General features: G+C 36.9%; 1 protein-coding gene across 7 annotated transcripts in view; it reads right to left on the bottom strand.

Annotated features, from left to right (window-relative positions):
- tnika (TRAF2 and NCK interacting kinase a) overlaps nucleotides 1–12,144 on the bottom strand; it is an 88,145-nt gene that overhangs the window by 43,415 nt on the left and 32,586 nt on the right. For all 7 annotated transcript variants that reach the window (XM_079875848.1, XM_079875845.1, XM_079875846.1 and 4 more), the window contains exon 3: nucleotides 2,088–2,144. In XM_079875848.1, the coding sequence (XP_079731974.1) occupies nucleotides 2,088–2,144 (57 nt within the window). The remainder of the gene's footprint in view (nucleotides 1–2,087; nucleotides 2,145–12,144) is intronic.

Here is a 12,144-nt window from a genome sequence, read left to right as displayed (position 1 = left end):
TCACCCCGCCCACGATGTGGTCTCGTGAATATTGATGGTAGCTCCACCCCCCATTGGAACCAAATATTTCAGGAACCGAATATATTAACACCGGTATAACACCGGTTCCGCGTTTATTACACTAACATACTGTGGCGAGCAGGACGAGGAAGAGGGCTGTGGGAGAACGGCGCGAGGCCGGTGGCGTGATTGATAATGAGTGACACCTGCGCAACGCACCGGTCTTGTATCTCTCACGGAGGAGCACAAGCATAAAGGAGGAGCGACGACAGTGGAGATAGAGACCAGGGCGTCGCGCAAGTGTCGCTCATCAATCACGCCATCGGCCTCACGCCGTTCTCCCACGGACCTCGGCCTCATCCTGCTCGCCACACATACGTATTTTTGCAACAGCAAATAAAAATTATTAATTATCAAGGCTATATTCCAATAAATTGATAATATAACATTTTCTTCAAAACTATAAATCAACATTTTTAATGCCTGTAGGATTCAAATTAAATGCTTTTTAATGCCATTTAAGGCCTTAATTTTCACAAAATCCATTTAATGAATTGTAATGCTTTTTAATGCCCCACAGAAACCCTGTAATAGCACAGTGAATATTTAGAGCTGCTCCATCAGGGCTCAACCAGTCAAGAGCAGTGAGTGATTTGGTTTTTTTGATTAACATTAAGGACAAAGACAGCAGTAGGTTTATTAGGCTGCTGTCACTTTAAGAGCTGCACGTATCCAACATACCGTTACACATGCGTTTTCTTTTCAACGGTTTACGTTCATTTCACTCAAGACATAACTGACCATGTTACACAAGGATACTTGCCTATACGGAGTCTATGAAGGCGGCTGAATAGGTTTTGTAACAACCACAGTAGATTGTACATAGTAAAGGGAAGACTGTTCATCCAACAAAACAAGGATCCATGTAACCAGCTAATCAAGTGTTATTCATTCCTGAAATAACAGGGGCAGCCACAGGCCATTACATATACAACCAACGGTGGCCAGAGAAATCATAACAGCTTGTGAATTGAATTTGCTACGGCATTTCAAATTCTACAACAGCTTATTAAATGCTAAATTGACTTTAGATTAAAAATAAAGAGAGAGATTGGAAAAATCTGCTGTTGAAAAGAGCAGACATGACTGAAATATTGCGGCTGATTAAAAAAATTATTCCCAATTCATATGCTAGCACTGCAGCAAAATAACTATCATTTCAAGAAACTCTACTTTAAAAACATGAGGCATCATAGCCTGATCTTTTCTGCTCTAGCCATCTTTACACAGAAAAAGCTGCACAGAAACCAAATCTGAAGCGGCATAAAATCACAAAAATGTCATCAATGCATCAATGCATTTACACAGGAATTAAAATCGCGGGAAACAATGCTTTGAACATGACTATCGTTTTAACAACGTGTTATAAAATGAATTTAAAAAATAATAAATCGAAATAAAAATACGCAATTTTAAATGAATTTAGGTAATAAATAGTTGTTTTCTATTTCTTAATAAAATTGGTCCAGCTGGGACAAATGCTACAAAGAAATTCTGATTGGGTTAAGCATTTACCGATTGGGTTAAGCATTTACCGTATCTGAGAGAAATGTAGCAGTGCGTTGATCTGTCTCTTCAAAGGAAGATTATTTTATGGTTTGCTTCACGATGTGAGTACAGGACTCTTTTACTTAACTGCTTTGCTGGTAGACATTTTTTTAATTTGGCTAAAACAAGGGACTAGGCCTATATGTTTTGTCTCCCGCCACAGAATTCTGAGCAGACACAGAGCCGCTTTAATTCGGCTATGTAAAGATGCCTTATTATAAAGAGGGATACTAAAAGGTAATTAAGACGACATCTACCTTTGCATCCAGAGAACTAATGAGGGGAAAACCAAGCCTAGAGGATATATGGATTTAATAAAACGTCAAAAATTAGACCAACTAAGCCTAAAATAAACCTGCGGATCTGAGCGGAGGACTCGCTCAAGAGGTTTTGACATCTTGTCGGTGAAAGACGAGACCTCAACAGCTTCAGAGTATAATAAGGGGTCAAGATGGAAAGAACAATGAAAATAAACTCACCCCTGTGACATCCATGCACTTGATAGCAGCCAGTTGACCTGTTTTGACATGTCGGCCCTGAAGAGAAACAAACATAGGTTGTGCTTAGGTTCAAGACATTTGTGGGAAAAGGTTCAAAACTTGGAATATTGTTGTGACTTCATTATGCCTGTGAAAAAAAAAAAACACCTAAATATTCAATGAATATATTTAGGCTGTAGCATCAAATATTCCAACACTGGATATAAGAAACAAGCAATAATTTCAACCCAAGAACACAAATTATGTCCTTAGAGAAGAGTGGTATGCTGGAATACAGGCAAAAAGTCATGAAATACAGTACTAAAATAAGGCTGTTGTTTTCATGAACATCATCTTTAACAATATTTCTAAAAAAAGCCGACCACAATTCCAGCATTTTGTGTTTATCCAAACAAATACACTCAGACAAAATGCTTCACAAAAAAAAAACTATTGTTCTTTAATTGGCTATGAATTAGTGCAAAGGAGAGGCTTTGTTGACATTAGTGTAGTTACACCTAAACCTTGATTACTCCGGTCAAAAGTTGTTTTTTAATTAGCTGGACTGTCATGCACGCCTCATACCATGACTATGTGATTTCTGTCTAAATACACTGATAAATACAGTACTTCCATTTTAAACGTAAGGACATTAAGGCATGTTAAGCACTGACTTGATTTCCATGCTGTTTTTCAGCTTAACTATAAACATTAGCACTAGGTACAATACAGTTCAAAAGTTGAGTTGGTAATATTTGTATATTTTTTAAATTAGGCTCAAAGGCTGCATTTATTTGATCAAAAATACTGTAAAATAAGTAATATGAAATATTACCATTTAGAAGAACTAAGAAATAGAAATTTTATAGAATAGAAACTAAGAAATTTTAAAGTAAGAAATGTATTCCTGTGATGGCAAATCTGAATTTTCAGCCTCATTACTCCAGTCTTCAGTGTCACATGATCCTTCAGAAATCATTCTAATATGATGATTTGCTGCTCAAGTACATTTCTTATTTAAAATGAATTATTTATTTTATAAACTCATTTTAAATTAACCAGTTAAATATTTCACATTTATTGTTGAAATATTTGAGTGTACCTTATTAAGTGTACCTAAAACAGTATAAGATTCCCTCAAGTAACTGTTCTACACTTATGAGACAACTATAGCTATTAAAGTGAGCAATATGACCATAATAAAGAGAACAGTGTAAAGAAAGGCAGTACAGTCAACTACCAAAGCAACACATGGGCTCAGTATCATTAAACCACCCACAGAAGCGTATTAGTTTAAGCACAGGTCAACGGTGAAATATGCAAACACAATTCCAAAATCACAATCACATGGAGGTTTACAGTCGAGGTGGTCTGTCCCCATTCCGGAGTCACAAGGAGGTTTTGTTCTTAAATCATTGGAGTCGGAAGTTGTGACAAGAACAGTTAAACCCACATTTCACTATGCACAAAGTATTTTGGTAACACTTTATTTTACAGTGTCCCTGTTACATATGTTACATGTACTGACCATAGTAATAACCATAGTAATAACAGTAAATTATGCATATTTACATGCAACAAACCCTCAACCAAATTCTAATCCTACCCTAACCCTAAGTACATGTAGTTGCTTAATATTACTCGGTACTTAAATATACAATTACACTGTAACAATGACACCTTAAAATACAGTGTAACCAGTTCTTTTTTTACAGAGAGAAAAAAGCAAGCAGTGGCTTCCCTAATACAGGAACATGTGGTATGTCTTCATCCTCATGTTCCCATCCCCCCTTTGCTTTTTAACACATTAGTCCCTCTTTCAAGTCAGCATTCACAACTAACATCACATCACAGGAAGATTAAGTAGAATTGATTTTAGGTACAAACTAAAATGAATCATATAAAAGACAGCCTACATTTTCTATTCTAAATAGCAAAAATGTAAAACAAACAAAAGCTGAGTAGTTTGCACCACTGACATTGCTGTTGTCAGACAATGTTTAGCTGAACAATGTCCACCTGAATGTCTATGTCAGTTATGGTCCTGCTTTTAACAAAGTGCCGTGACTCATGCCGCCTCAACTATCTGCCTCATCCTCCTCGACACTTAGCAACACCCTTCCCCAATCCCACCTTCCTTCAGACACCAGATAAACAGATAGAGGGATAGAGACAGCAAAGCACTAGGGGAAGTAAACAGACCAAAGATGAAGATATATTGACAGTTAAATGTCAGAAGGAAAGGAAATCAGAATAGCTTCTATAGAAATGCTTAGCCTGAGATGCAGGATTCACCGTAACAAGATAAATGTCATTGGGTATTTGTTGTAAGTCCAAAAGAGAGATTGTCAGGCAAATGACAAGACCACCTTAGAGGCCCCAATAATGGCCAGAAATTCAACTCATGCACAGTCCCTTACCACAGCACAATAACTGTAGCTTCACATACACACACAGAGAGCAGATGGGCCAGACAGTGCTGCTTTTCAAGGCCTCAGTGAATAGATTCAGCTGTCATTCAAAAGAAAAATCCAATCCTCTTTTCTTCCAAATTGAACATGGAGAGTTATTTTACCATCAGCAGGTGTTCAGCCATTGATTTCAATCCAGAACCTCAAGAACACACCGTCTACAACTAAACAAAGATACTACATACTCTTGTCTGGACCTTGACAGAACTGGTTTCTAATAGTAGATCTACATAATATTCATTAATACATAATATTCTCACCTCATAGAATACACTGGATTGCACTGCATTGCATTATATGTGAGCTTCATGAAGTCAGTGCTTTCATAATCACAATTCCATTCAGCCATTGGTCTTTGTGACCTAGATCTGCAGTAACAGCCCTCATGAATGAGGATTATTGGATTTAAAAACGTATCTTATAAATACTGTATACTTGAGTATATTTCTAGCGCTCTGACTCCTAATGGCATCGCTCAACAACACTAGGTTACAAACAGGAATAGTAATAGAAACGCTCGCTCTCTGCCAGAGTAAACAGAGCAGGAATGAAAGAGGGAGGATGAAGATGAATAGCACTCGTTCCGTGACGGTCCGTAACACATGGGTCTGCTTCCTCCGATCCTACTCATGAAATTAAAGGCCTCAAACTTCAAAAGCCAAAGGAAATAACATTCCTCTTTGTCCTACTTGGTTTGAATTCTCCTTATCAGCTAGGTAAAATTATCTGCATAAATGAGGTTGTGTAGAAATTGCAAGAATGATTGTGATAGTTTTGGTAAACATGAGTTGAAAATGACAATTTTCAAAAAAAATAAAATAAATACAAAGTCATGTTTTGAATTATTTGCCATTATTTTTTAGTGAGTGTTTATGAGTTTACAACTGTCCTGTACAATAATATTATCGTTGATTGATTGATTGATTTTATTTCTGGATCAAACCGGTACAAAAAGAAAGAAACAGTAATCCAAAAGGATAACATGCTAAAGTAAAAATACTTATTTCCAGCATGGTCCTTGGTGTTACACACTGTAAAACAATAAACAGAAACATAATGGACAAGAATAAAGAAAAACAAAAACAAACCCATACAATATGAAGAGGAGGGTAAAAAAACATCACGTAAAACAAACTAAAACAAAATAAAAACACTATAAAGACTCTCCAAACTATTAATAACTAATTTACCCTATCCCATAAATGTTTTTTGACCTGTGTTTTAAAAATCCCTCTTGATGATAGGAGTTTTGTAGCAGTAGGCAAAATATTCCATGCCATGATACCAGTATAAAAGAAAGAATTTTTAATTGCATTTGTAGCTCTAGGAACTATGCAAGAGCGGATGCTGGCCCTAGTATTATAGCCATGCTGCGTATGGACCATGTTTACGTTAGAGCATAAATATTTGGGGGCATGACCATTAACAATGTTAAACATATGATTTAACTTAAGTTGTTCTACTCTTAGATGTACAGGTAGTAGACCAGCTCTTGTAAACTCCTCCCTACCTATATGAGTACGGGAGGGTACTTTTAATAGGTACCGAATAACATTGTTTTGCAGCACTTGGAATTTATTTTTAAATTTCGCAGTCAACTCAGAAAACCATGCAGAGCAAGCAAAATCTACATGACATTGAATCAGAGTTAATACCAATAATTTCTTTACAGAGGAATCAAAAAGCTTTGTCTTGCGATATAAAAACTTTAACTTACAGGCACATTTGGCTAAAACCTTGGCTGCAATGGCTTCACCTTTAAGTGATTGATCCAATGTTAGACCCAAATATGTAACACTTGATTTGGATACAATTTCAAACCCATTACACATCACCTTTAAAGTATTTGATTTTGCCAGTTTCCTTTTTGTACCAAACAAAATTGATTCAGTCTTGCCCAGATGCATAGAGAGCTTATTGTCTACTAGCCACTGGCTGACAGACTCGAGCTCTATGCCAAGAGTATTTTCAATGTCTTTAACATTACACCCTGGGACAAGTAAAACAGAATCATCAGCATATAATAGCAACTTGCACCGTACCGCAGCTGATATATCATTTATATATACTAAAAATAACAGGGGCCCCAGGATCGAACCTTGGGGCACCCCGCATGTTATACTCTGTGGATCAGAAAGGGTCCCCGTTGTTGTTTTTTGTTGCTAATATTCTTGTAAAGATAACATTTGATGAAAAAATAAATTGTATTTAAAATATTTATAGTAATATTTAACTAATTTTTAAGATTATAAAATAAATACTTAGATAAAAAATATAAACTATACAATTATAAATAGTACATTTAACAGACATACAATAATGTCAATATTAAGTGGTAAAATAAATTGTAAAATGTCAATAAAAAAATGTAAGTCAATTACAAAAGCATCGGGCCAGTGAAAACATTGGCAGGGTAAGTAGAAATAATATGCTTGAAATTAGGATTAGTAAAAAATGTATATAAATGATCTATATTAAAAATATATAAATGTATATGAATATAATTATTACACTTAAAATTATTCATTAAAAATAAGAAATGTAAATAAAAATAATTAAAGCAAAAGCACAATTAAAGAACTGTGGCTAAAATGATGAAACAAAACACACATAGCCTATATGAGATAATATAAATAAAGCCACTAATTGAACATTCAATCTCCTAGTATTGCCTAATTAGCAACAGAGACCAGATATTGAATACGTCATCATGAGGCTGCCTTAACATGTCAGATTTCCAGTTCGTTTCTGCAGTTTCAGTGACAGCAAATCGCAATTTGCCTACAGCGCAAGCGAAGCCAACTGCAGATGGTTGTCGTTCGACAGCGTCTCACAGCCTTATTCTGCAGCATTACATGTTTGAGCTGAGAGGACTACAGACAAAGGGGTTTCAGGGAAACAACTGGGTTTAATGAGATAGCCCAACTGTTTGAGATGCAGGAGAGAAGCGTGAGTCTCTCCTCACTCCATTCCCACTGAAACCAATTCGCTAGTGGCTTCTCCGCATGGCTGCAGAGGCGCAGTGCAAGGTGAGCGTTCCTGATAACACTAAATTGACTCTTTGAGCGCTCCTTCAACTGGCCTTGGATTGCCGCCACCGCCAAATCGCACCAGTGCAAACTTTTGACCTCTCAGGCAAGCACACAAAAATACATTTTATAGATACTAAGAACAGATCTACAATTGGAAAATAGAGCTGCATGGCTATATTTTGCTAATATTGAGCATTTAAACAGTGTCAAGCTTATTCAGTGTTTGCAGCAGTGCTGAGCGGGGGAAACGCGTGCACACCAGCCCGCTCCAATCTGTCATTTCACAGCAGCTGATCAGCAAAACACTCCACGAGGTATAAAGGGCCACATAAGGGATGAGGAAAGCCAGCCAAAGCATTCTTAGCCACACACCAATGAGAGGAAAGTTACACCACATCCAAAGACTTTTGGTTTACCATACACTGTGAGGAGTGAGCAGAGCTGAGTGGGATATTCTAATTCTTTCTCTATGGGAGTTGAGCGGCAAGGGATTTGTGGGATCGATGGCGGAGTAGAGCAAGCAGTAAGCGTTGAGAAGTTGAGAAGTCATCACTGTTATGCAAATGAGAAGTAAAAAAAAAAAAAATGGCAGTTTCTCAGTGCACGCTGTCATATACTACTACATTTAAATTCAGATTTCAAATTCAGTTTGGATGCTTTGAATGTGGCTAGGCCATGGCCGCGTAAACAAAAATGTAATAAACTGACAATGTTTACAGGACTGCATGATTTTTTTTCTCCCACAAATCAAATTGTTGATTTTTCTGATAAGAATTGCGATTGCAATTTGAAGATTTTATATATATAGCATATATATATGTTGGCATATATATTATAGTTGGCATATATATATATTTTTTAGGACTGCACAATTTGGGCCAAAAAAAAAAAAGATTATACTCCAATTCCCACTATTAGCAAGTTGCTTATTAGCATGCATATTCCTAAGATATTGGCTGTTTATTAGTACTTATAAAGCATATATTAATGCCTTATTCTGCATGACCCAATTCCTAAACTTAACTACCTTACTAACTATTAATAAGCAGTAATTAGGAGTTTATTAAGGCAAAAGTTGCAGTTAATAGTTAGTTAATGAGAATTAGACCCTAATTTAAAGTGACCATTATTATTATTATTCTTATATATGTTAATCCAAATAAGACATACTTTAATACCATTTCACTGCAAATATAATATAATATAATATAATATAATATAATATAATATAATATACACACAACTGTAAAATTACAATACTATTGAAAGACAGTGTGAATTTATTTACATGTGGAGTGAGTAAACTTTTTTTTTTTAAAGTCTCTAGGAGTCAGAGGCAAAAATACTGATTAGAATGACACAGAAAAGCAAAACAAACACTTCAATAAACACAAAAGCAGTAAACACTTCAGCAGCAGCTGCTGATCATAATACAATCTATATATCAGTATTAAAAAAAAAAACACTTGAGCAGAATTTTTTTTTCTCTAGTCTCCAAGTATTGCTCTAGAATCAATAAAGCTAAACAAGCTGAAAAGTCCATCGACATTCACTAGACAAGTTAATGAACGCTGGGAATACAAGCACTCTTTTCCGTCACCCTCAAACAGCCCCTCCCGGGATCCGAGCATCATCCAAGAGTGCCAAGAAATAAAGCCATGGCGAATAATTGAACAATGTTTTTTTTCTCCCAGCATGCAATCAGCCTGTAATCAGTGGGTCTGTCTCTCTTCTGCATAGCAATTCAATTACAAAGCCCATTGAGGACCATTAAAATGCAAGCGGCTCCCCATACAGTAGCCTAGCAACAATTACAGTAAGCAGTGCAGTCCACCGGAGGATAAGAACTGCTGATTGCTCCTCTTTCGCTCATCTAGGATGATAAACAGAGCTCATGGAACACTGCCCTGCTGGCCAGTTGGCACAGTTTGCTCTGAGCTAAATTAAGTTCGGACAGTTTACAGACACTTTGATAGACTCACCGATGGTTTAGTTTAAATATTGCCATCCAAGTCAGTGCTGGAGGAAACTGAAAAGACTGATAATGTTTTGTTTATCATTCAGCCAAATGGTTACTTTACAAGCTTGTTCTATGCAAGATTAAATCAAGTTTTCTCAGCACATCTCCTCTTAGAAAAGTGAGCATCTTGCAGTACCAGATTTCTGTTAAATCTACTGGGCAATTGAAGGGAGTGTGTTTGAGCTGCTGTGTTCAAATCCATATCTCTCCGCTTAGATCCGACTCCGAGTAGGACAAATTTATGCTTTATCAAATTAAGTTCTGTGCTGCTCCAACCGCTGTTTGACTCCTGAGCTGCAAACAATCTAAAGCCCTCAGAAGAGAAAGACAAAGAGAGGACAGCAAATCAAATTTTCTCTTCAAAGAGCATCCTAAGTTTTGCCATACTGGACAGCTTATTAATCCCCTTCAACTCCCAAATGAAAAAATGGTTTTGAAATTTTAAAGGCAGCCTTGAAAATTCATTCAAAGCTTAAATTCATGTCTTGTGGGAATAATGTAACAGGCAAGCACTGACAAGAGAAACTGTGCAAGGACAATATAGTGAAAAACAAAACAGTCAGAATTCCCAAACACACTGAACAACAGAGTGGGGGTAATTCACAATTAATAATGCACAATACTTAGAGGCTCGGAAACGTTTCCTCAGTGTGATTCATTCCAGCACAAAATCCATCCCCGGTGACCTACATGGAGCAGAAATGTGGGTAATGTGCGTCTCTGCATACTGTGAATACACTATTGGCTGCTAATATGGGTTACTTCGTTTCCCAGGAGAGTGCAAAAAGCAGAGCCACAGCGAGGGAGAGACGGTGAAATGAAAAGAAACGCCAGAGAAAAGAGCAGCAGGGTAGATGGAAATGATTGGCCTGCAGGCCACACTACCATCTCGGTGAGGACGGAGTGACAGTGTTACAAGGTCACAATCAGCCCGTCTCTGCACATCTCGAACACAAATCAGTACAGCAAACAGCAATGCAGCTAGACCCTGTTCTGCCAGCCCACATCAGCACAGCGCACGGACAGATGAAGCACAGGGACGTGACTGGCCAGGACAATATGCAGGATTACATGACATGGTTTAGAGCCAGTGGCTGTGTCGGAACTTTCATATTTTCCATAGTATCCTAGGCAATCAACTGAGTATGCAGGGAGCGAGTGGAGATGATGACACAGGAGGAGTCATCAAACGATGCGTAGGTTATTTCATCCTCACCCCTGCTATTACGGTCTAAGAAATGCAAAGTGTTTCTATAGCGAGAGCTGGTCAATGGGCTGATGTCGTCATAATGGGGTCTCAGACCGAGGAATTTAGGTGGGATGCAAATCAATGCGATACTGAGACATACTGACAAACAGGGCTGCACTGATTCAAATCACAATCAATACAAATCGCAAAAATATTTGATTGTTGTATCATTAATTTGTTTACTTTATTTACTTTGCTATATTTATGCATTTATTGACTTTCACTATATTCATTGACTTTCATTATACTGACTTTTACTTGACTTAATTCACTATATTGACTTATCTATTTAGTTATACTAGATTTACTCATTCATACCCTACAAATTAATTATGAAGAAATTAAGAAGAAAAAAGTAAGAAGAAAAAAGTTACTTGGGCGAGAGAGATTGAAACGCATATTCACTCTCTAGACGACGAATTGAGTGTCATGTTTGGAGTGGTTTAATTTGGATCTGATTATGATATCATGATCATCACAGTGTATAGTATAGGTCTATACAATGTGATGCATATACCTAGTCATGAGGCTGTTGACGATACAGAACTGACTTCATAGTAAAAAACAAAAGGCACAAATCTTTGACAAATAACAATCTCATTTGTCTCAAAGGAAGGTCAAACAAAGCTGTAAACACTGTTACCATGAAAATGATTCCCTCTCACCCTGTAAATAATGGGTTTGCAAATAATCCCATTTAAAATAATGGCTTTATTCCGCTGCGATTCCGACAGTTCGGCTTGAAACAGAAGGGAAATAAAAAAAAGAGAAGTCTAAAACAAAAAGTGGATCGATGGAATAATTCAGTGGGTGCTGAGAGTGTTCTGGCGTTAATGGAGAGAGTCAGTCAAGCATGCAAAGTAATTACAGTGAGGCCGGCAGAGTAGGAGCATCCGCCTGGTGACACTGCACATTACAGGAAGCCACTGACAAACAGCCTGTCAGTCAGGAACAGCCAATCACATCGCACGGAGGAAATGGTCATGGCATCTGACGTCATTCAAAAGGCCAGACACACAAAATCTTTGAGGGTTAAGGTTAGGGACTGCACTTCCTGAGGACACACGTTGTAGTGTATTCACATATTCACATTCACATATTTGCAAAGATTAAAAAAAAAAACAGGTTCATAATGAAGCTAATAGGCAACAATCAGAGTGACCTTATTAAATAAATAGTAAATACATAAATAGCAGGAGCTATTTATAAATAAAAACATAGTGTTAATTTTATCATTAAAATAAAAAATATAAAAGTTATAAAAAATATACACTACTGTTCAAAA

The sequence above is a fragment of the Squalius cephalus genome (assembly GCF_949319135.1).
Source record: "Squalius cephalus genome assembly, chromosome: 7".
Lineage (NCBI taxonomy): Eukaryota > Metazoa > Chordata > Actinopteri > Cypriniformes > Leuciscidae > Squalius > Squalius cephalus.
Note: the sequence above shows the minus strand (reverse complement) of the source record. Positions and strands in the feature narration are given on the sequence as shown.